Genomic DNA, 23,687 nt, shown 5'->3' with positions numbered 1-23,687 from the left:
TTTTTTTTTTTTTTTTTTTTGGGATGGAGTCTCGCTCTGTCTCCCAGGCTGGAGTGCAGTGGCACGATCTCAGCTCACTGCAACCTCCGCCTCCCAGGTTCAAGCCATTCTGCCTCAGCTTCCTGAGTAGCTGGGACTACAGTTGCATGCCACCATGCCCGGCTAATTTTTGTAGTTTTAGTAGAGACGAGGCTTCACTGTGTTATCCAGGATGGTCTCGATCTCCTGACCTCGTGATTTGCCCGCCTGGACCTCCCAAAGTGCTGGGATTATAGGGGAAACCCCCCCCCCCTGCCTCTTTTTTTTTTTTTTTTTTTTTTTTTTTTTTTTTTGGAGATGGAATCTTGCTGTGTCGCCAAGCTGGAGTGCAGTGGCACGATCTCCGCTCACTGCAACCTCCGCCTACCGGGTTCTGGTGATTCTCCTGCCTCAGCCTCCCAGGTAGCTGGGACTACAGGTGCCCGCCACCACACCCAGCTGATTTTTGTATTTTTAGTAGAGACGCGGTTTCACCATGTTGGCCAGGATGGTCTCAATCTCTCGACTTTATGATCCACCCACCTTGGCCTCCAAAGTGCTGGGATTACAGGTGTGAGCCATTGCGCCCGGCCAAGAAGTGCTTTCTGCGGGTGATGATATCTTGGTTAGATCTAAAGGGTGTCTTGGGGTTGGCCAGGTGAAAACTAGGGGAGAAAAGTGTTCCGGGCAGAAGACGGAGCCCTTGGAGGGAATAGGGGACCCAGAGCTTAGGGTGGCTGAAGCCCAGAGTAGGAGGGGTTCTTGGAGTGACCAGAGGTGGGGGTGCAGAATTGGGGGCCTGGCTTGGGGAGGAGTCGGGGCCCTGGCTTGAGGAGGGGTGAGGAGTGTATCCTGGAAGCATGGGAGAGACTCGTGGAAGGTTTCGGTCCGTGTTCTAGCGCCGGGTTAGCCACAGTACAGTCAGTTCTGCACCCCGCTTCTTAAAGCCTGGGTCAGCTGTTCTAGAATGGAGCTTCACGAACTCTGTGGTGAAGGACCATTTTGGTTTTTGTTTTTTTAAGTTTCTAACCTGTTGTGGACCAAAACTTTTGCAAAGCACAGTAACAGTGTGGACCGTGAACTATCACGTGGCTAGGAAGGTTTTGAAATGCTCACTTTCTGGTTCCATAACCATCTGTCACCCCTGGGTAGCCCAGGGACCACTCCTTAAGTGGCAGTACCGTGACTGCCATGTTGAAAAGAGGTGGAGGGGTGGCACCTGACGCAGGAAGACCGGTTCTGGGGTGACGCAGGTGACAGCAGATCCATGGTGGTGACAGCAGGGACATAGACTGATTGGAGTGATGTCTAGGAGGCTGCCTTGACACCATGTCGCTCCTCAGTGGGAGGCACATGTACCTTCTGACCTGGGTTTCTGGGCGGACGGTGGTGCCAGCCATGGTGCGGGGAGCACAGGAGGGGACATCGGTGTAGGGGGCGAGAGGAAACACAGGTCCCTTGGAAACACAGTGGACCGTGCAGTCGGTGGTTAGGGCCAAAGCTCAGGGAATCCAGAATGGAGATGATGGATTTAGGAATCACAACGTGCAGCTGACAGTCACAGCGGCAGGAATGAAGAGCTCATGTTCCCCTGGGGGTTGCACAGAGCAGAGGACGGGGCTCAGAACACAGACCGTGCACCCCAGCATCTGAGGGTCCAACAGGAGAGGGGTTGGTAAAGGGGGAGAAAGGGACTGAGGGGGCAGCACATGGAGGCCAAGGGAGGCAAGCATCTGTGACAGGCCCATGGGGCTGAGTTGAGCAAGGGTGTCCTCAGCTGCCTGGGGGAAGGTGGGGGGGTGACGGGGAGTGGCAGGCAGGCGCCAGGCTGAGATAAAGGGGAGGTGAAGATCTGGAGTGAGTCTTCGCTGAGAAATCGTTTAGAGAGGATCATGGGGTGAAGGGAGAGGTTTCCAACCCAGAATGTTCTGATGTGTTTATTTACTTACTTTTTTTTTTTTTTTTTTTTTTTTTCTTTTGAGACGGAGTCTCCCTCTGTCACCCACGCTGGGGCGCAGTGGCGCCATCTCGGCTCACTGCACCCTCCACCTTGCGGGCTCAAGCAATTCTCCTGCCTCAGTCTCTCTCAAGTAGCTGGGATTACAGGTGCCTGCCACCACACCCGGCTAATTTTTTGCATTTTCAGTAGAGACAGGGTTTCCCCGTGTTGACTGGGCTGATCTCGAACTCCTGACCTCAGGTGATCCACCCGCCTCACCCTCCCAAAGTCCTGAGATTATAGGTGTGAGCCACCACACCCAGCCCGATGTGTTTAGATGCTGCTGGGGTGGGGGCGGGTAAAGAGGAAGGAGTTGGAGAAACAAGAGAGAGAAGAAATATTATGAAGCAGTGTCCCTCGGACGGTGGGAGGGGTGGGATTCGGTGCAGAAGTTGGGGGTCATCCTATAGGGTGCCCTTGGGTGCACAAACTGGAAGGCACAGTCAGCCCCGAGACTTGACTTGAGCACCCAGTGAGGGGCAACACCTTCCACCTGATACCCCACCTCCCTTATCTTTGGTTTTGTCCTGGTCCCCTCGGAGTGGGGGTCTGGAGGGCTCCAGGGGTACATAGTCACATTCAGACCAGGCGGCCCCAAGACGGAGAGAGAGGCGGGTATCTTGTCCAGGGCCTCCTTACGAGCAGGGTCCCTTTCTCAGAGACCTCACCACCTGCCCCATCTGACCAGAGTGGGGACCTGCGCCCACCCTGACCCCAGCTTCTGCCAGCAGAATGGGTGTCTCACTGCTGCCTCAAACTGGATGCACCCCTGATTGCAGAGGAGTCTCTGTCCCCAAGGGCTGGAAAAGCAAGGAGAGTCAGTAGAAAGACAGGGCGGGCGTGGGGGAGGCTGCAGTGTGCTTTCGGGAGGTGCAGCTTCGTGCCTTTCTGGCCAGATGTGCAGAGGCCTGGTGGCCACAACATCTTAGGATGGTAGCTTAGGAGACAGTGGCAGAGGCCAGCGAGTGCCTGAGGAGGTCAGGGGATGAGAGGTGCCAAGGCGTGGATTCTGCCAAGTGGGACCTAGGTGGGTGAGGAGGTGGGCAGGCTCAGACTTAACTTGCACCGGAAGGACACTGTGCGAGGACTGGATGGTGCTGGCAAGAGAGTGGCCAGGGGACTTCCTAGGTTCTCCGAGGAGGGGACAGCCCGAAGATGGAAGGCCGAGGCTGGGATCCTGTGAGAGGGAGGGCAGGGCCCGAGAGTAGGAGGAACTGGGTTTGTGTGGGCACGAGACTGTGCACAGGCCCTTGTGGATGGTGAGTCCCTGGGTGGGGGGAGGCTCCTGTAACTGAGAGGTGGCCAAGGGGACACCTAGACCGCCATCTGCATTCTCATGGGGCACCCCTCCTCCTCTCCCTCCAGTCATCTGCAAGCAGCAGACCCCAGAGCTGGAACCAGCCGCCGCCATGCCGCCCCTGCCACAGCCCCCGCTGGCCCCCGCTGCGCCCATCCCGCCGGCCCAGGGCGCACCGTCCATGGACGAGCTCATCCAGCAGAGCCAGTGGAACCTCCAGCAGCAGGAGCAGCACTTGCTGGCGCTCAGACAGGTACGAGCCCACCCCCTCCTCAGCCAGGCACCAGCAACTCCCCTGTGCCTCTGGTTTTGCATCTGTTCACCAGAATGAAGAACAGATGTCAGTGAGGACAGGGCCCGCCCTGCCACCCAGGGCTTGGTGCGTGTCAGCCACTGTCTCCTCCAGCCCTGATGCCAGACACAGAGGCTGCTTCTCATCTCAGTGAAGCCTCTGGACATGCGTGCACCCATCACCCTGGGGTGGACCCCCCGAGTGGGACTGTGGGGCACGTGTGCACCTTGAAGCTCCCCAACAGCGGTGGCCAGACAGTCTCTGGTGCCTACCATTGGCCCCACCACACAGTAGCTAGGTCACCTGGAGCTGTTGGTTGGGGAAGGACCCTTTTTTAAAATTGTTACTGTTTTTGAGATGGAGTCTTGTTCTGTTGCCCAGGCTGGAGTGCAGGGGCGCGATCTTGGCTCACTGCAGCCCCCGCCTCCTGAGTTCAAACGATTCTCCTGCCTCAGCCTCCGGAGTAGCTGGTATTACAGGCATGCACCACCACACCCGCCTAATTTTTGTATTTTTAGTAGAGACGAGGTTTCACCAGGTTGGCCAGGCTGGTCTCAAACCCCTGACCTCAGGTGATCCACCTGGCCAGAAGGACCCTTTTGTCCTTCCTGGTCCAACAGTTTGATAACTTTTGCCAGATAGAATACAGGTGCATTGGCTGGGTGTGGTGGCTCACACCTGTAATCCCAGTACTTTGGGAGGCTGAGATGGGCGGATCACGAGGTCAAGAGTTCGAGGCTAGCCTGGCCAACATGATGAAATGCTGTCTCTACGAAAAACACAAAAATTAGCTGGGTGTGGTGGCGCATGCCTGTAATCCTAGCTACTTGGGAGGCTGAGGCAGGAGAATTGCTTGAACCTGGGAGGAAAAGGTTGCATGAGCTGAGATCACACCACTGCACTCCAGCCTGGGTGACAGAGCAAGACTCAGTCTTGGAAAAATAAATTAAAGAATACAGGTGCATTGCCAGAAAAACGAGAGGAATAGAATACCAAACCTCCAAAACACCAGCCTCATTCTTCGTACTAGGTTCAGGGCGTAAAATCACGCTGTCACATTGCTCTCAGAAAGTTCCAGCTGGGCATGGTGGCTCAGCCTGTAATCCCAGCACGCTGGGAGGCCAAGGCAGGCGGATCACAAGGTCAGGAGTTTGAGACCAGCCTGGCCAATATGGTGAAACCCCATCTCTACTAAAAAACAAAAAAATTAGCCGGGCGCAGTGACAGGTGTCTGTAGTCCCAGCTACTCGGGAGACTGAGGCAGGAGAATTGCTTGAACACAGGAGGCAGAAGTGGTTGCAGTGAGCCAAGATTGTGCCATTGCACTCCAGCCTGGGCGACAGAGCGAGACTCTGTCTCAAAAAAAAGAAAGTTCCAGAATGCTCACCCTCAGCTTCTGCCAGAGTTCATCATGGAGTGGGAGGCTGGCCTTGACCAGCCCTGACTGACTGCTGGTCCCCATGGCAGCTCTGTTTTTACCAGTTGCATTTTAACCTGCGTTTCCTATTGAGGAATGAGATTGCCCCCTTCTTGTTTGACCAGAGGCCATGGGTGTGTCCTCTCCCTCTATTGCCTGCTCACACCATCCCTCATTTTTCTTTTCTTTTTTTTTTTTTTTTGTTGTTGTTGTTGTTGACAAGCAAGGTCTTGCCATGTCACTCAGGCTGGAGTGCAGTGGTACAGTCAAAGCTCACCGTAACTTTGAACTTCTAGGTTCCAGCGATCCTTCCGCCTCAGCCTCCCAAGTAGTTGGGAACACAGGCACACGCTACCATGCTCAACTAATTTGTATTTTATTTGTTGTAGAGATGAGGTCTCGCTACGTTGCCCAGGTGGTCTGGAGCTCCTGGACTCAAGCGATCCTCCCGCCTCAGCCTCCCAAAGTGCTGGGATTACAGGCATGAGCCACCGCGCCCCGCCTTTGTTTTTTGTTGAGTTGGTTTGCAGAGGTTGTTTGTTCCTCTGGGCTGCAGTGTTTCCCTTGGCTACCTGGAGGGCAGGTGTTCTTTCCTGGTATGTCCTGTCAATGCCCTGCCCACTCTGGGAGGGACTGTCACAGATTCACGGCAGGCACGAGAGACAGAGTCTCCTCATGCTGGGGACAAGCAAGGGAGCTGATGGCCAGAGCAGCCCAGAGTCGGGGCATCCCCACCAGGTCCCCACCCCGCCCCTGCTGGGCCAGGCCGGCGGGCTCGGGCTGTGGGTCCCTCCTCATGTGCTCTTGGCCCCACTGACCCACCACCCAGGAGCAAGTGACAGCGGCCGTGGCCCACGCGGTGGAACAGCAGATGCAGAAGCTTCTGGAGGAGACCCAGCTAGACATGAACGAGTTTGACAACCTGCTGCAGCCCATCATCGACACGTGCACCAAGGACGCCATCTCGGTGAGGGGCTGGGGCTTCCCAGAGCCCAGCTTCCCCCTGGTCCCACCCTGAGGCAGGACCCGCCGCAGCCAGTTTGGGCTAAGGGCTGTTACAATGGGTGCCTTTCCCTCCCGCCTTGAGCACCCTGCTCACTCGTCATCGGCTCGATTGTTGCAGGCCGGGAAGAACTGGATGTTCAGCAATGCCAAGTCCCCGCCGCACTGTGAGCTGATGGCCGGCCACCTCCGGAACCGCATCACGGCTGACGGGGCGCACTTTGAGCTGCGGCTGCACCTCATCTACCTGATCAACGACGTGCTGCACCACTGGTGAGTGCCGCCACCCCGTGCCCAGAGCGCCGCTTCCTCGCGCTCCTCCTCAACCCCTCCTGGGTGGCCGCTTGCTCCAATCAGTAGCTTGGCTTGGCCTGTCCCAAGACTAGGGGGCACTTGTCCAGGGAGCCTGGGCCGGGGGGTCTCTGTGAGCCGCCAGGCTTCTGTCTGCAGGACTGCAGGGTCTAGGCGTCCTGTGCACCTTCACTGCATGCCCCGTCCTCTCCCCTAGACCCCAGCCTCACCTGTCACATTGCTGCCTTGGGGCCACTGTCCCCTGCACTCCTTGCTCTCCTGGGGCAGCTTCTTGGCGTCTCCTTGTTGCCTTCTCGGCCATGGCCTCCTTGACCTCTGTGTCTGTCTCCGGCCCTCGTCACTGATTTGCACGCGTGCACACACGTGCACCTGACTTTGCTCAGCCATCGGGACCCTCCTTTGGGGTCCCCTTCTCCAGCCCTGATCCGATTCTCAGACTTCAACAGAGACACCTCTGCCGACACTCTGTCCCCACCCAGCCCTCACCCCTTCCCACGGTTGCTGTCTCCACCCTCCCCAAGGTTGGTTGAATATTTCCTTCTACAGGGTCACTGGGGCCCTTCTCACAANCCAAGACTAGGGGCACTTGTCCAGGGAGCCTGGGCCGGGGGGTCTCTGTGAGCCGCCAGGCTTCTGTCTGCAGGACTGCAGGGTCTAGGCGTCCTGTGCACCTTCACTGCATGCCCCGTCCTCTCCCCTAGACCCCAGCCTCACCTGTCACATTGCTGCCTTGGGGCCACTGTCCCCTGCACTCCTTGCTCTCCTGGGGCAGCTTCTTGGCGTCTCCTTGTTGCCTTCTCGGCCATGGCCTCCTTGACCTCTGTGTCTGTCTCCGGCCCTCGTCACTGATTTGCACGCGTGCACACACGTGCACCTGACTTTGCTCAGCCATCGGGACCCTCCTTTGGGGTCCCCTTCTCCAGCCCTGATCCGATTCTCAGACTTCAACAGAGACACCTCTGCCGACACTCTGTCCCCACCCAGCCCTCACCCCTTCCCACGGTTGCTGTCTCCACCCTCCCCAAGGTTGGTTGAATATTTCCTTCTACAGGGTCACTGGGGCCCTTCTCACAAAAATTAGCAAAAAAAAAAAAAAAAAAAAAAAACCAATAGAACCCCAGGCCAAAGGCCTGCGCACACAGGAGGAAACAAGCACTGCTACTGAGCCTAGCAGGCAGCAGTCTTGGCCAGGCACCTCATGCGCCTCTGCACTGGTCCAAGCTGCCAGCACCCATCTCACCCCATCTACCACATGCAGCACTGCCTGAGTCCCTCTTCCCTCCCCACCTCAGTCCCTGTTTCTCTCCTGCTGGGAAGTGAGCTGCGGCTGCGCACCACCTCTGCCCTTCTGCTCCTGCTCATGCCTCCACTTCTCCCTGCCTTTGAATCAGGGGCACCTTGCATGGATGCACCGTTTCCTACATTCTCCAGCTATGCGCCTCTCTAGCTCCACTCTGTCCGAAGCCATGTGCTGCTCATCCATCCTCCCGGCTGCCCGGCCCAGGCCCTTGCTCCCCTGAGCTCCCTGCGGCAAGCTGGGGGTTGAGGGGCTTTGAGCTGCTCCCCTCCTGTCCCGCGTCCCCCTGTGGGGGCAACCATCTCCCTGCGCAGCTGCAGGGGCCTCCCAGGCCAGCTACGCAGAGTGTCCAGTGCAGCGCTGCCCTGAGAGGACATGGCCCCAGCGCCTCCCCCGACTGGGCCTCTGGTCGCTCTTCTAAAGCGTTCTAGGTGCCCGAAGGACTGAGTACCCTCCCTCCTCCTCCCGAGAGGCCTGGCCTGGGCCGAGGTTTCCTTGTGCATAGCGAGTAGCAAGGGCAAGACCCCCACTCCGCAGCAGTCCCATCCCGCCCACTGCACACAGGCAGGGGTTCCTGCGGACCCCATGTCCCCTCATCCACAGCGCCACCCAAGAAGGAAGGAGGGAAGGTTATTTCCTCTCAAGGGGACTGGACTGAAAGGCCTTGCTCAGAACGGCCCCAGGCCACATTCTCTCCCTCCCCTGCTTGCTGTTTTTCTGTCTGTTCCCTTCCTTGAGCCCAGGCACCAGCACAGGTTTCGTGGGAGCCCAGCCATTGCCCCGACCGGGTTGGGGACCCGATTCCCGAGAAGGCAGAGGGCGCTGAGGCTGGAGCCGTGATGGTAACGGGCGCGTGGCCGGGTCCCGCCCCAGGGCCCTGACGCGCGGAAAGTCTCTCCCTCACAGCCAGCGCAAGCAGGCCCGGGAGCTGCTGGCCGCCCTGCAGAAAGTCGTGGTGCCCATCTACTGCACCAGCTTCCTGGCCGTGGAGGAAGATAAGCAGCAGAAGATCGCCCGGGTGCGTGGGCCCTGGGCCGGGGGTTGGGCGAGACTGGGATATGCAGGCCTTCCCGCTCCCTGCTGACCCAGCCTCTCTCTTCTCCCACCCCCAGCTCCTGCAGCTCTGGGAGAAAAACGGCTACTTCGATGACTCCATCATTCAGCAGCTACAGAGCCCGGCCCTGGGGCTTGGTCAGTACCAGGTGAGTGTCTCTGCCCACCCATGCCTCACCCTATAGCTGGGGCGGATGCCTCAGGAGGGCTTGGGAGTGTGGGGACAGCAGCTGCCACCCTAGCAGGTCCCGGAAGCCAGAGAGCCCATGTACCCTGCTTGTGCTAGGAGTATCCAGTGGGTGTTGACTGGAGAGTCCCAGGTGACATTCCCAGGCCTTGGGTGTGTCTCCCTGACTTTCCTGGCACACTAGAACCAGGCGGCCTTTCGGAGTCCCTGCATGTGGCCCATTTGCTCTGGTGGTCAGGCATGTTCCTGCGTGATGGAAGCGTGAGGAAGCCCAGACGTGGCTTAGGCTGTGGCAGCCCCTCTTGCCGAGAACCACATGGCAAGTGGGAGGCAGAGCCCATGAGCGTGTCCCAGAATGTTGGTGGGCAGCGTTCTCTGAGCAGCCACCCGGCGGCCAGGACACAGCTGTCATCGCTCGTTCCTGTTGTCAGGGAATTGTGAGCCATGCTGCAACGAACAGCCTCGTCCCCACATCTCTGGCCAGATCCCAACACACACACTGATTGCCCAGACTGTATTGGCCGTTTCACATGACGGTTCCCTGTTCACCTGCCCCAGGTCCCCCAGGCTCTGCTGCTTTCCAGGCGTTTGTCCTCTGGTGCCAGACAGCAAGCCCCAAGGCCGTGTACTGAGCAGTGGGTGCTCTTCTCTCTTCCAGGCCACCCTCATCAACGAGTACTCCTCGGTGGTCCAGCCAGTGCAGCTGGCCTTCCAGCAGCAGATCCAGACCCTCAAGACGCAGCACGAGGAGTTCGTCACCAGCCTGGCCCAGCAGCAGCAGCAGCAGCAACAGCAGCAGCAGCAGCTCCAGATGCCGCAGATGGAGGCTGAAGTCAAGGCCACGCCTCCACCGCCTGCCCCGCCCCCGGCCCCAGCACCTGCCCCTGCCATCCCGCCCACCACCCAGCCCGGTATGGGGCTCCCTCAGCCCCTGCCCTCAGGAAGCAGCCCCCAGAGGCTAGGCACTGAGTGTAGTCAGAAAGCAGTCTGCCACCCTCAGACACAGCTCTGGTTCCATCGTCCCAGACCTGCTCCTAGACCCAGGTTTTCATTTACAAGCACGAGCCCGGTGACATTAGAGTAAAACTCCAACTGTTCCATTCCTGAACAGCAAAAGATGTGTTTCCTGTTCCCAGAGAAGAGAAAAATAGAGGAAAGGTACCCAGATCGCCCATGAGATTGAGGCTGCAGTGAGCCATATTTACACCACTGCACTCCAGCCTGGGTAACAAAGCAAGACCCTGTCTCAAAAAGAAAATGCAGGCCGGGCGCGGTGGCTCAAGCCTGTAATCCCAGCACTTTGGGAGGCCGAGGCGGGCGGATCACGAGGTCAGGAGATCGAGACCATCCTGGCTAACACGGTGAAACCCTGTCTCTACTAAAAAAATACAAAAAACTAGCCGGGCGAGGTGGCGGGCGCCTGTAGTCCCAGCTACTCGGGAGGCTGAGGCAGGAGAATGGCGTAAAACCCGGGAGGCGGAGTTTGCAGTGAGCTGAGATCTGGCCACTGCACTCCAGCCTGGGTGACAGAGCGAGACTCCTTCTCAAAAAAAAAAAAAGAAAAAAGAAAATGCAATCTAGGGTCGCTTCTGAAAAAGACACATAAATACTGAGGAAAATCTTAGCAGAATCTAGCAAAGGATTTTAAAATTACATTCTGATCAAAGAAGATTTGTTCCAGGAACATGAGGATTGTATAGGATAGAAAATAACAGATTGTGGGGAAATGGTCTTTTAATTAGAGATTGTGGGGAAATGATCTTTTAATTAGATACCGGAAAAATGTCTAATCAAATTCAATGTGGACAGAAATTCTTCAGCAAACCAAGAGGGCAGAAGTGAGGCATGTTTCTTGTAAAGCTTTGAAAAGGACAGATGTGTGTCATGTTCAAGGTCAAAACCTCCCCTCTTCCCCATCCCCTTCCTGGAGGCCGGTAATGGTCATGGTTTTAGTGGGGTCCTGAAGCAGTCATCCATTGGGCGCTAAAAGTCATAGCCTGGTTTGCTCTGGGGTGGTGTGGAGAGGAGACAGCACCTCCTGCTGCCAGGCCTGCTCTAACAGCCTGTCACTTCGATTTAGATGACAGCAAGCCTCCCATCCAGATGCCTGGCTCTTCAGAGTACGAAGCCCCAGGAGGGGTCCAGGATCCCGCAGCCACCGGCCCCCGGGGCCCCGGGCCACACGACCAGATCCCACCGAACAAGCCCCCTTGGTTTGACCAGCCTCACCCTGTGGCTCCTTGGGGCCAGCAGCAGGTATTGACTGGAACGTGGCGTGGGAGCAGATGGGCACCCTTGGCCTGACGGGGCGGCCTCCCATATGCAGTGGGATGGGCGTTGAGTGGCTCACTGGGAAACACAAGGGATACTCTGTGGCAGAGCTTATGCTGGGTTAGTGACAGCCCTGTCTTCCTGTGGCACCGGGACAGGTGGAGTGACAGGTCTTCATGTCCCTTCCCTGAGCTTTGATGGCTGGGGCTTCTGTGTAGCATAGATCCCCATTTTCCTGCGGGTGCAGGGGAGTTTAACGCCGCGAGGACGGCAAGGCGTTCTGTTTCCTGTCCTTCTGAAACAGGGTCAGCTAGCTGAGTGTCAGTGTTTTGTCATCTTGGAAAGAACAAGGTGCTTTTAAAAGTAAGGAAAGGAGGTGTCAGAAATGTCAGGCATGTTGCCCCTGGGAGACCTCAGCAGCTTTGCTATGGGTCACATACGCCTGGGCCAAGGCAGGGGCCACCTCATCTGGCACAGCATGGCTGGGAAATGCCCTGGAGCGTGCTGGTTCCACTCAGAGCACTGAGGCACAGCCCCTGGCCTTCCCAGGCGCGACTTCCCCCTTGACCATGGGGCCTGGTTGGCTTTGCAGCGTGGCCTTTCCGGGTGACTCCCTGTCCACAAGGACAGGTGTAAGGATGGCAAGGAGACTGGCTCTGGACTGAGACTTGGTGGTTGTGGCTTTAAGCCTCACACGCCCAGCTTCAGGACATGAAATTGAACCTCACTAAAGATTGGACACGCCCATAAAGACAGCTCCTGCCTCCAAGTGCTGGCCGGGAGCCAGATGGTGGTGGCCGTTTTGCAGGTACCCTCAGCTGGGAGAGCAGTTCTTGTCCCTGTTTTGTGGGTGTGGAAACAGGCCCTTAGTGTCTCCAGCCTCAGTCTTTTTGCAGACCAGAGGATTGGGCTCAAGACAGTGGGCACGCCTCTCACTGAGGGTCCCCGCTAGGCCAGCAGTGCGTCCTGCAGTCCACACTGAGAAACAGCAGCTTGCCCTGCCTGACTTGGCCACGTGGGGTCTTAACATGTTTAGAAGTAATTTCTTGAGGTAGGAAGATTGCTTGAGGCCAGGAGTTTGGAGTTTGGGACCAGCCTGGGCAACAAAGCAAGACTCCATCTCTACAAAGAATAAAAATAAGCTGGCATGGTGGTGCACTCCTGTAGTCCCAGCTACACAGCGGTCTGAGGCAGGAGGATTGGTTCAGCCAGGACTTCAGGCTTCGTTGAGCTATGGTCATGCCACTGCACTCCAGCTTGGGTGACAGAGTGAGTCCCTGTCTCTAAAACAGAAAAACAAGGCTGGGCGTGGTGGCTCATGCCTGTAATCCCAGCAGTTTGGGCGGCTGAGGCCTCCCCTTAGTAGGGGTTATCAGCACAGTTACCCATCTGTGACCCTAGACACGGGCCTTCTCTTTGGCCTCTGCGCGCCTCACCTCCCCAGCCCAAACTGGAGTTTGCCCTCTTGGCTTTAAGTCTCCAGAGCAGGAGCTAGTGAGGGAAGAGCCTCCTGTCTTCGGTCCACAGGAAGATGCTGGCTCGGGTGGAGGGTCCTCAACCAGACCCTGAGACAAGGATGTGTGTGCCACAGTGTGTCTGGGAGCTGACCCCAGCAGATGGCTTTTGGGGAGATGGGGAGTGAGGCAGGGCAGGTGGTGTCAGAGTGAGCCCCACCCCGTGGGTGCCTGGGATGCTCTGAGAAGCAATACTGTCTGTGCCTCCACCCCATTGTCCCCAAGGGGCGAGGGAGCTGCGTTTGTGTGGCAGTGGTAGTGGGGAGCGCCTCCTGGAGTGCGGGGCCTGTATGCGGGTGCAGCATGCCCCAGCGGCAGAGCAGCCCTGGGACTGAGATGCAGGTGCAGCTGTTGGGGGTCTGGTCCTTTCGCAGCAGCATGTGGTCCGGGCTGAGGGCTGGTGCCCAGCATTGCCGCAGGCATCAGCCTAGGAGGCTCCCTGACGTGGCCAGGGCAGCGCCTCCATGGTCTGAGCCAGCGCTGTGATGCTGCGAAGCACTGGGGCCCAGACCATGCAGGGTTCACGCCTGTCCCTTCCCTTGCAGCCGCCAGAGCAGCCGCCCTACCCGCACCACCAGGGCGGCCCACCCCACTGCCCCCCCTGGAACAACAGCCATGAAGGCATGTGGGGCGAGCAGCGTGGTGACCCTGGCTGGAACGGCCAGCGCGACGCGCCCTGGAACAACCAGCCTGACCCAGCCTGGAACAGCCAGTTCGAGGGCCCCTGGAACAGCCAGCACGAGCAGCCGCCCTGGGGCGGGGGCCAGCGCGAGCCGCCCTTCCGCATGCAGCGGCCCCCACACTTCCGGGGGCCCTTCCCGCCCCACCAGCAGCACCCACAGTTCAACCAGCCTCCACACCCCCACAACTTCAACCGCTTCCCGCCCCGCTTCATGCAGGATGACTTCCCGCCGCGGCACCCCTTCGAGCGGCCGCCCTATCCCCACCGCTTCGACTACCCCCAGGGGGACTTCCCTGCCGGTGAGTGTACGGGCGTCCGGGTAGGGCCTGGTGGAGGCACCCACGGCTCGCCTGCCGAGCAGGCTGGTAGCACTGCTTGTGGTCCTGGCATGCTCCCGAGTGCACAGTGACAGGCACAGGGTCATGGAACGTCCGAGGAGCCCGGCCCGGGTTCTCAGGAAGTGAGGACACAGACTGCCTTGCTGCCCTGATTAGGCCAGGCTGGCTGCAGAGGTGCAACTCCATCCCCTCCTCCCAGCCGCGCTAGGAGCTTTGTGCACTGTCTACAGATGCGGCAGATCCAGTAGGAAAAGCTTCCCGCTGTGGGTGGCCTTGGCTAGGGCAGGGCGAGGCCTCGTTCTTTCTACTGCTGCAGCTTGCTTTTTGCATCAGTTTTCCCGTTTGTTTATTTTATTTACTTTTGAGACAGAGTCTCACTCTGTCGCCCAGGCTGGAGTGCAGTGGCAGAGGCTCACTGCAAGCTCCACCTCCCGGGTTTATGCCATTCTCCTGCCTCAGCCTCCCGAGTAGCTGGGACTACAGGCGCCCGCCACCACGCCCGGCTAATTTTGTGTTTTTAGTAGAGACGGGGTTTCACCATGTCAGCCAAGATGGTCTCAATCTCCTGACCTCGTGATCTACCCGTCTCAGCCTCCCAAAGTGTTGTGATTACAGGCGTGAGCCACCGCGCCTGGCCCAATTTTCCTGTTTTATTAGTTTGTTTAAAAAATCAACACTTGGGGTGGTGTCGGGTGCCTGTGGTCCTAGCTGTTCAGAAGGCTGAGGTTGCAGTGAGCTATGCTCGCACCACTGTACTCCACCCTGGGTGACAGACCCTGTCTCAAACAAAAAAAAAAAAAAAAAACTAGTTTTTTTGTTTTTTAAAAAATTTTTGATGTTTTATTTTAAATAGAGATGGGGTCTTGCTGTGTTGGCCAGGCTACTCTCAGTCATCCCACCTCAGCCTCTGGAGTGGCTGGGTCCACAGATGTCAGCCACCATGCCCAGTATGTTTTTCATTCAATTTATTTCTAATCTTTTAGGGCTTCCTTTTTTTTTTTTTTTTTTTTTTTTCTTTTTTTTGAGACGGAGTCTCGCTGTGTTGCCCAGGTTGGAGTGCAGTGGCCGGATCTTGGCTCACTGCAAGCTCCGTCTCCCGGGTTCACGCCATTCTCCTGCCTCAGCCTCCCCAGTAGCTGGGACTACAGGCGCCCACCACCTCGCCCGGCTAGTTTTTTTGTATTTTTTAGTAGAGACGGGGTTTCACCGGGTTAGCCAGGATGGTCTCGATCTCCTGACCTCGTGATCCGCCCGTCTTAGCCTCCCAAAGTGCTGGGATTACAGGCTTGAGCCACCGCGTCCGGCTTTTTTTTTTCTTTATCTTTGAGACAGCGTCTTACCTTGTCGCCCAGGCTGGAGTGCAATGGTGGAATCTCAGCTCACTGCAACCTCTGCCTCCCAGGTTCAAGTGATTCTCCTGCCTCAGCCTCCCTAGTAGCTGGGATTACAGGTGTGCACCACCACACCTGGCTAATTTTTTGTATCTTTAGTAGAGACAGGGTTTCACCATGTTGGCCTGGCTGGTTTCGAACTCCTGACCTCAGGTGATCTGCCCGCCTCAGCCTCCCAAGGTGCTGGGGTTACAGGTGTGAGCCACCACGCTTGGCCTTTTGTTGTTGTTTTTTTTTTTTGAGACTCTCACTGTGTCACCCAGGCTGGAGTGCAGTGGCACAGTCTTGGCTCACTGCAGCCTTTTTGCAGGTTCAAGTGATTCTCCCACCTCAGCCTCCTCAGTAGCTGGGATTACAGGCACCAACGACTATGCCCAGCTAATAATTGTATTTTTAGTAGACGGGGTTTCGCCATGTTGGCCAGGCTGGTCTCAAACTCTGGGCCTCAAGTGATCCACCCGTCTTGGCCTCCCAAAGTGCTGGGATTACAGGCGTGAGCGTGCCCAGCATTGTATCTTTAAATACATTCCTGATTATAAATGTAGTTTGGAGACCGCTGGGCACATTTATTGCTTTTACTTTTTGGCTTGGGCTGTCATGATAAAGTCCCGCAGCCTGGATGGCTTAAACAGCTGGAATGTATTTGTCTTAAGGATCTGGGGGCTGGAGGTCTGAGGTGAAGGTGTGGCAGATTCGGGTTAGTGTCTTGGAGGCCTGTCTCCTTGGCTCATAGGTGACCGTCTTCTCTCTACGTGTTTGTGTCCTAATCTCTCTTTATAAGGGTACCAGTCACATTGGATTAGGGCCACTATGGCTTCATTTTAACTCATTTGTGTCTTTAAAGGCCCTGTCTCCAAATACGGTTCTGTCCTGAGCTAGGCTACTGGGGGTTGGGACTTCGGCGTATGGATTCGGACGGTCACGACTTAGCCCTCACATTGCAGTTTGGGGGTTTTGTGGTTCTCTTCCCTCAGCCTCAAGCTCTCTTGGCTGTGCCTATGGGTGCAGGACAGGCCCCTCAGAGCCTGGCTCCTCCCTGCCTTGCTGCCTGGTCTAGAGCAGTGAGAGAAGGTGCTGGGCAGGCTCCCAGGAGGGTTGGCTCCTGGCCCCTCACTGAGGCCCTCCCCTCCAGCACTTGTCACCTAGGAGATCCTGACTGGCCTGTGGTCCTGAGACAAGTCTCTATTTTGCAGAAATGGGCCCCCCTCACCACCACCCTGGCCATCGCATGCCTCATCCTGGTATCAACGAGCACCCGCCCTGGGCTGGACCCCAGCACCCCGACTTCGGCCCTCCCCCCCACGGCTTCAATGGGCAGCCCCCACACATGCGGCGACAGGGCCCGCCCCACATCAACCACGATGACCCCAGCCTGGTCCCCAACGTGCCCTACTTCGATCTCCCTGCTGGGCTGATGGCCCCCCTCGTGAAGGTAACGCCCCGCGGTGGGCTCCAAGCTAAGCATGCTCACCACGCTGGCCCGCGTTTCTCCTGGTGAAAAGTGAACACACGGGACCGGGTGCCTCCCGGGGCGCCCCTTCCTTATCTCCCACTCCCTAGGGACCCTGATCCATCAGTGGGAGGTGTCTGAACTGGAGTTGCATGGTGTGGCCATGAGCAACGCCATGTCTGCCCTACCCCTCGTATCCCTCCCGCTGCGAGGAGCTTCAGCCTTGTGGGGCCGGCTGGGCTATGAGGCTCAACTCCTTCCTTCATCCTTCTCGGTCCAGGCCCTCAGAAGCACCTTGTCCCAGGGCTGCTGATGGAGGGAATGTCTTAGAAGGAGCCACCTGTGAGCTGTGCCTGCCAAGCACACAGGGAGGGGGTGGTCCTGGAGGAGCCAGGCAGGGCTGGCAGCAGCTGGTACCAGTGTGGGGTGGCCGGAGCATAGGGCAAGAGGAGGTGAGGCAAGAAGGGGCCAGGGCTGGGGCTCTGGGGCTCCAAGGGCGTGCTAGCCACTGCCACTTCCCATCCTCCCTCAGACCCATCCATCTGAAGTCCAGGTGCCACAAGCAGCAGAGAGAGCTGTGGGCGGGGGGGCCCAGGCGAGCCAGGCAAGGCAGGGCCTCAGCAGGAGGCAGAGACGGAGCAGAAGGAGACAGGCCAGTGGGCTCCAGTGCTGGGGCTGAGGCTGTTCTGAGGGAGGGGCCCAGGGTAGGCATTGTGAGCAAAGGGTGACGTGAGGGGCCTGCCGCATGCCTGTGAATAAACCAGCGGGTATTCCTGTCACCTGAGTTTGGAGACCATGTCCCCTGTGGGTGATTTTCTGAAGAGAGAACCCTGTGATTGTCACCAGCCTCAGAGCAGCTGTGACCCACCATGGTTGGTGTGGGTTCCCCAAGAGGGAAGGATGAGGAGCTCTAGTGCCCAGGGCACCCTTGACACTGAACCTGGGCCCTGCCCTGACCCCACTCCCTGCAGACCTTGGGTGGGCCTGAGAGGGCTCTGCCCAGGCATGGTGACAGCTGGGTTCTCTGCTACAGCTGGAAGATCACGAGTACAAGCCTTTGGACCCTAAAGACATCCGCCTTCCGCCCCCCATGCCGCCCAGCGAGAGGCTGCTGGCTGCGGTGGAGGCCTTCTACAGCCCCCCATCCCACGACAGACCCAGGAACAGGTAAGGGACCCAGGTCGGTGGAGCGGGCAGGAGGCCTCTGTCCCCTCTCCCGGCTCCCAACAACCACACCTTCTGCCCAGGCTAGAAAATGTAGCTGTCCCTCAGGAGAAACTGCCCCCCTGCCCCTGAGTGACAAGTGTGTGTGTCATAGGCACAGCACACACGTGGCCCTCAGTGGAGGGCATTTTAATGGAGACACATCAGAAGAACTTAGGGAAGGTGTGGTATGGCGGCACGTCTCAAGCAGCTGGCTGCCACAGGGCCGTCAGCCCACCCTTCCCCGTGGTCACCCCTTCTTTCTGTGCCAGGCTGCAGGCCTGTCCACCCATGAGTCAGTGTTCCTGTTCCCCAGTTCTACAGACCATGAGTCCCCACCACCTCAGTGGAACAGCAGGGTGGCAAGGGCGTGGGCACCAGAGGAGCCACTGGGCTGCAGGAGGACAGCCCGGTGGGAACGCTGAGCCAAGGTCCGCTGCACCCATGCTCGGAGCCCACAGCCACAGGGCCATGTACTCTCCAAGGTTCTGTGAATTAACTCCTGATGACTTTTCCACGAGTTCCTGTGAGTGGGCGTCACGTGGCCACACAGGGAATGCCGTGTCTTACAGTGAAGGCTGGGAGCAGAACGGCCTCTATGAGTTCTTCCGAGCAAAAATGCGGGCCCGGCGGAGGAAAGGCCAGGAGAAGAGAAACAGGTAAAGCACAGATGTCTGCAGCGGCCGGGCGGCCAGGGCCCACAGCTTGCGATGGGAGGGCTTAGAGTAGACCCCAGACGTGCTCAGCACGTCCACCCTTACACAGCCCGTGCCTGTGGGGCAGTGTTTTCCACACGGCCTGAATTCACACAGCAGCAGGCTCGGCCACACTGTTTAGGAACTTGATACCGCTGTGTGGCTATGGCACCACATCCACAGCCACACCCCTGCATCTGGGGTCGTCCAGGAACCTGAGGGCCAGGGTGGGCTGCCACGGGGGCACCTGATCATCAGGCCTCTCCCCACAGTGGACCCTCAAGGTCTCGGAGCAGATCCAAGAGTCGAGGGCGTTCTTCCTCCCGCTCCAACTCAAGATCCTCCAAGTCTTCAGGCTCGTACTCAAGGTCAAGGTCGCGCTCCTGCTCCCGCTCCTACTCCCGCTCCAGATCCAGGTAGGCAGAGGCTGCCGCAGGAGGGCAGTGCCCGAGGCCTCTTCCTGTGGCCTCCCCATGATGCCTGGCTGCTGCTGACCATTGGGCACCCTTCCCTGCAGAAGTCGGAGCAGGTCGCGCTCCTCCAGAAGCCGCTCCCGGTCCCAGTCACGGTCCCGGTCCAAGTCATACTCCCCAGGAAGACGACGCCGGTCACGGTCCAGGAGCCCCACCCCGCCGTAAGATCCTGTCTTAACTGCCACACTGGTAACGCTGGGATGCTGCAGTGCTTTGCTGTGAATGTGGAAACATTGGTGGTTAGGAGACTATGTTAGGAGTTAGGCCGCCAGCATTAGCCCAGGGACAGTGGCACCCTCACCCTCACCACAGTAGTCACTTGGCAAAGCCTGAGGCGGTAGCTGGGGTCTGCTTTCTAACCATCATCGGGGTTCGAGGTGCCCTGCTCTCGATGCTGAGCGTGGGGTGGGGGCCAGTGTCTGGAGCCCCCTTGTCTAGCTGAGACAGGATAAACGGGTAGAGACGCAAAACCTGCATACAGTGTCACCTGGCGACAGTGAGCATGCACACAAGCTGCAGCTGTGAGGCCCTCATCACTGTCATTCCAATAAATGTCTCAGTTACTTCTTAAAAGAATAACCTGTCTCGATTTTAGTTCCTCTGCTGGTCTGGGTTCTAATTCGGCACCTCCCATCCCTGACTCAAGGCTCGGAGAAGAGAACAAAGGCCATCAGATGCTGGTGAAGATGGGTAAGGCGGGGGAATGGGGAGGGCACGGGAAGGGTCCTCAAGCGTGCTGGACCCGGGAGTCACCAGCGCTTTCTCTCCCTCAATGCATGTGGGGATGGATGGAGTCAGGCCGGTTCTCTACCCATTTCCCATGTCTACACTGGCTCTCTGGACATTCAGTCCCCCATGTGCACCCCCATCTGCCTCTGTCCTGTCGTGGTTGTGACTGTGCATCTCTGTTTCCAGGCTGGAGTGGCTCTGGCGGCCTCGGTGCGAAGGAGCAAGGGATCCAGGACCCCATCAAGGGCGGGGATGTCCGAGATAAGTGGGACCAGTATAAAGGCGTGGGCGTGGCCCTGGACGACCCCTACGAGAACTACCGCAGGAACAAGAGCTACTCCTTCATTGCCCGCATGAAGGCCAGGGACGAGTGTAAGTAGGCGCCCATGCAGGGAGGCGCCATGCCGGTGGCCAGCAGTGCCGACTGTGGGACCTTCCTGGCTGACTGGCAGTGGAAGATCACAGTGACAGTTCAGTTCTCACACCGTCTCCACTTGTGGAGAGCCACAGGAAGCGAAGGAAGACCAGCACATGCCCAATGGGAATGCCATGCTCCATGGCGTGGAGGGCACGGGCGCCACCCACAAACCACACCAGGAGGCGCTACAGCCACCAGGGCCCCAGGCTCGTTTCCCTTTACAGTGAAGCAAGAAACACAAGATCCTCCGCCCCGAGTAAGAATTCACCCATGAAGGGATGGATGTGCATCTGCCCTGAGTCAGATTGAAGCCTCCTCTTAGGCTCCAGGAGGAGCATGTGCTGGAGGGGTCAGCCTGGGCCAGAGCCAGCGCCCTAGCTCTGTCCTCCAGCTCCCAGCGCCCACCGACCCTGACCGGGCTTCCCCTCGGCTGTGTAGGGACAAAGCCAAGGCCCAGTGCCATGACTGCCCGCAGATTGAAAAACAGAAACACAACTTTTTTGACTTGACTTGCAAAGTGAAGCAGAGTTTTCATTTTTATTCCCCTTGGTTTAGTTTTAGAAAGAAGAATATTGACCTGAGAAGGGGCCCAGTGAGATTCTGAAACCCACTTCTTCAAAGGCGTACTGGCCCTTAGTTCAGTTATTTTAGTTGTTTAAGTTGATACTTTTTTTCTGGAATGTAGCCATTTGCTGTTATCTGGGAAACAGAAGATTCTAACAGGAAACCAGCCTAAGACACTTCAGGTCGAGCGCTTCCTCGGAGTCCGTGCCCATCGCATCCCCTGCTTGAGTTTCGCACTTGGAAGAACCCTGCACCGGCTGGTGTGTGCTATGGCCCGTCCCATCCAGAGTGTGGAGCCCGACCCCAGCCAGCACCTCCCACTCCGTCATTTCATTTCACACCCCTGAAGGGAGGGGAGGCCAGTTGGGAGCTGCCCCGCGGAAGCTGGTGGGCAACTGCTGGGAATCGGTCACACGTGGTGTCCATGGGCAGCCTGGTGCAATGCCATTCATTTGTACAAAAACATTTTTGAAAAATTCTTTTCAATAAGATGCGAAATCCTCCAACTTTTCAACCCAACGTGATGAATATTTGACTTTGTTCTAGATTTCCTGTAGCTGTGAATTGTTAAAATGTATGATTCAGGATAAGACGTAAACACGTGCTGTTAGTAATTTCTTGTGGATTTCATTGTTTTGCCTTCAAATAAAGCCTTTTTTTAAAGACCTTTCTCCCACACATGTGTAAGTCAGAAGTGTGCTCGGCTGACTGAGGAGACGCATGTCCTGGTTTGAGCTGTGCAGCCTGGGGTCACAGGCTTCGCCCAGGGGCTCACGTGGCGTCCTCAGCGTGCTGACCTGGTCCCCTGTCCATATCCTCAAGCAGGGCTTCTGCTGTCCACCCCGCCTTCCTCTGGCTCGCTGGGATGCCAGGACCTGCCTGGGTGGAGCTGCTCTGCAGAGGCTCGTGGCCCCTGTCCTGCTGTGAGTAGGGACAGCTCCACTGAAGCTATTTCCACTGGCCTCTGGTGTCATGGAGCTGGGCATGCTGCTGGGAGAGCTGTCACTGAGCTGGATTTGGCTCAGAGGAGTCTGGGGCCCTCACGCCAGCACCGCCTGCCCCACCATGGAACGTCACACCTGGATGCTGATACGTGTGTGTGTGTGTGTGTCCCTCATCCCGGCACCGCCCGCCCCACGGAATGTCACACCTGGATGCTGATACGTGTGTGTGTGGCCCTCATCCCGGCACCGCCTGCCCCACCACGGAACATCACACCTGGACACTGATGAGCTCTGTGTTTGTGTGTGTGCACAGGGTACCTTTTGTTAGATGTCACATCAAGCTCCACCTGCTGGTGCTCACATCTCCTTGTTCACCTCCTCCAGGGCATCCTCCATGGTCAGTGGGGCAGGTCTGTGGCGCCTCATGTACTTCTATTGTGTCCGCACTGATAACATGATTGGCAATGGGTGTCGGGTCCACGTAGGCACCTCCCAGGGCAGGCCCCATGGCTGCCATACCGGCCAACTTGGTCCACTCATAGGTGAAGGTGGGGTCTGGCGTTTGCACAGCTGTGTCCTTCACAAGCACCCTTGTCACGTGCTTGCCCGACTTTTTCCTAGACTCGGCTATTTGTGGAAGGTCTGTCTTTACACTTGAAGAGGATTCAGAGTGTCCAGTGTTCTGTCAAGAGACTCCTTGGAACGCGCAGTTGGCTCAGATGCCATCAGACTTGGAGAGTTTTCAAAATCCTCAGAATAAGCTGAACTGACTGTGTTCACCATGGGGGCTTTCAGATGGTGGCTGCATGCTGGAAGTGCTGTCCTGCTGGATGGCAGGAGCTGAGCTGGCACTGAGATGCTCCGAGACCTCGCTCTCATCCCCCTCTGCAGAGGTGGCCTTTCCCTGTGATGCCCAGCTCCTCGCCTGGGCCTGCCTGGGGGCATCCGCCCCAGCGGACACCTCAGCTCTGAAGATTTTGCCAGCTGTTTTCTCTCTCTGAGCACTTTCTTCTTCCTGTTCCAAATCGGAGTTCTCACTGACAACTGGAGACAGATCATCAAGCTATAAAATATTTATTCTAAACTCGTCGAGGCTGTTATCAGCACCTTCTGAGACTGGTTCATCCACTGGCTCAGCCTCACTCCTTCCAGGGGAGGATGCAAGCTTGACGTGCCCCATTCTTAAAGACGCTGATTCTGAAAAGGCACCTGTGATGGAAACTGAGGGCGTGTGGGAGGTGGTGTCACCGGAAACGTGACTCTGTGGGGAGTCTGCTGTTGAGTGAGCGCTGTGAAGGGTTCTCTCTGCTGCCAGGGAGGTTGGCAGGTGTGATTTCTGANATGGTGTCTTGCTCTGTCGCCCAGGCTGGAGTGCAGTGGCACGATCTCGGCTCACTGCAAGCTCCACCTCCCAGGTTCACACCATTCTCCTGCCTCAGCCTTCCAAGTAGCTGGGACTACAGGCACCCGCCACCACACCAGGCTAATTTGTTTGTATTTTAAGTAGAGACGGGGTTTCACTGTGTTAGCCAGGATGGTCTCCATCTCCTGACCTCGTGATCCACCTACCTTGGCCTCCCAAAGTACTGGGATTACAGGCGTGAGCCACCGCACCTGTATAACACCATTTCTATAAAGAAATTTGCTGCCAGCCATGGTGGCTCGCACCTGTAATCCCAGCACTTTGGGAGGCTGAGGCAGGCAAATCATCTGAGGTCAGGAGTTCGAGACCAGCCTGGCCAACATGGTGAAACCATGCCTCTACCAAATATACAGACATTAGCTGGGTGTGGTGGCGGGCGCCTGTAATCACAGCTACTTGGGAGGCTGAGGCAGGAGAATCACTTGATCCCAGGAGGCAGAAGTTGCAGTGAGCCGAGATCACGCCATTGCACTCCAGCCTGGGAGACAAGAGCAAAACTCCGTCTCAAAAAAATAAAAAAAAAGAAATATGCATACTACAGTTCATACAAAAGTCTGAATGAGTATATATATCAAGTTGGTAATAGTTATCTCTGAAATTAAGGAGGACTTGCAGGTTACACATCTCTGTAACAAGATTTTCAGGAAACAGGCACGTAATTTTTGGTAATCAGATTTAAAAAATTTTTTTTTTGAGACAGAGTCTTGCTCTGTCGCCT

General features: G+C 57.2%; 1 protein-coding gene and 1 pseudogene across 2 annotated transcripts in view; one reads left to right on the top strand and one right to left on the bottom strand.

Moving 5' to 3' along the window:
- Window positions 1-21,272, top strand: part of CHERP (calcium homeostasis endoplasmic reticulum protein) — a 25,293-nt gene extending 4,021 nt beyond the window's left edge. The window contains exons 3-17 of one of the 2 annotated variants that reach the window (XM_017893691.1): window positions 3,383-3,567; window positions 5,853-5,990; window positions 6,147-6,298; window positions 8,541-8,652; window positions 8,747-8,836; window positions 9,533-9,785; window positions 10,955-11,130; window positions 13,205-13,640; window positions 16,264-16,502; window positions 17,554-17,687; window positions 18,296-18,382; window positions 18,691-18,834; window positions 18,936-19,052; window positions 19,487-19,581; window positions 19,807-21,272. In XM_017893691.1, the coding sequence (XP_017749180.1) occupies window positions 3,383-3,567; window positions 5,853-5,990; window positions 6,147-6,298; window positions 8,541-8,652; window positions 8,747-8,836; window positions 9,533-9,785; window positions 10,955-11,130; window positions 13,205-13,640; window positions 16,264-16,502; window positions 17,554-17,687; window positions 18,296-18,382; window positions 18,691-18,834; window positions 18,936-19,052; window positions 19,487-19,581; window positions 19,807-20,000 (2,552 nt within the window). In that variant the 3' untranslated portion in view covers window positions 20,001-21,272. Of the gene's footprint in view, window positions 1-3,382; window positions 3,568-5,852; window positions 5,991-6,146; window positions 6,299-8,507; window positions 8,653-8,746; window positions 8,837-9,532; window positions 9,786-10,954; window positions 11,131-13,204; window positions 13,641-16,263; window positions 16,503-17,553; window positions 17,688-18,295; window positions 18,383-18,690; window positions 18,835-18,935; window positions 19,053-19,486; window positions 19,582-19,806 lie in introns of both variants that reach the window. The other variant, XM_017893690.1, reaches the window with a different exon arrangement.
- On the bottom strand, window positions 20,182-22,726 carry LOC108543277 (uncharacterized protein C19orf44 pseudogene; annotated as a pseudogene).
- Window positions 22,727-23,687: the final 961 nt, after the last annotated feature.

Source organism: Rhinopithecus bieti, unplaced genomic scaffold, assembly GCF_001698545.2.
Source record: "Rhinopithecus bieti isolate Rb0 unplaced genomic scaffold, ASM169854v2 scaffold_23826, whole genome shotgun sequence".
NCBI classification, from domain to species: Eukaryota; Metazoa; Chordata; class Mammalia; order Primates; family Cercopithecidae; genus Rhinopithecus; species Rhinopithecus bieti.
This window is presented reverse-complemented; position numbering and strand designations above follow the sequence as displayed.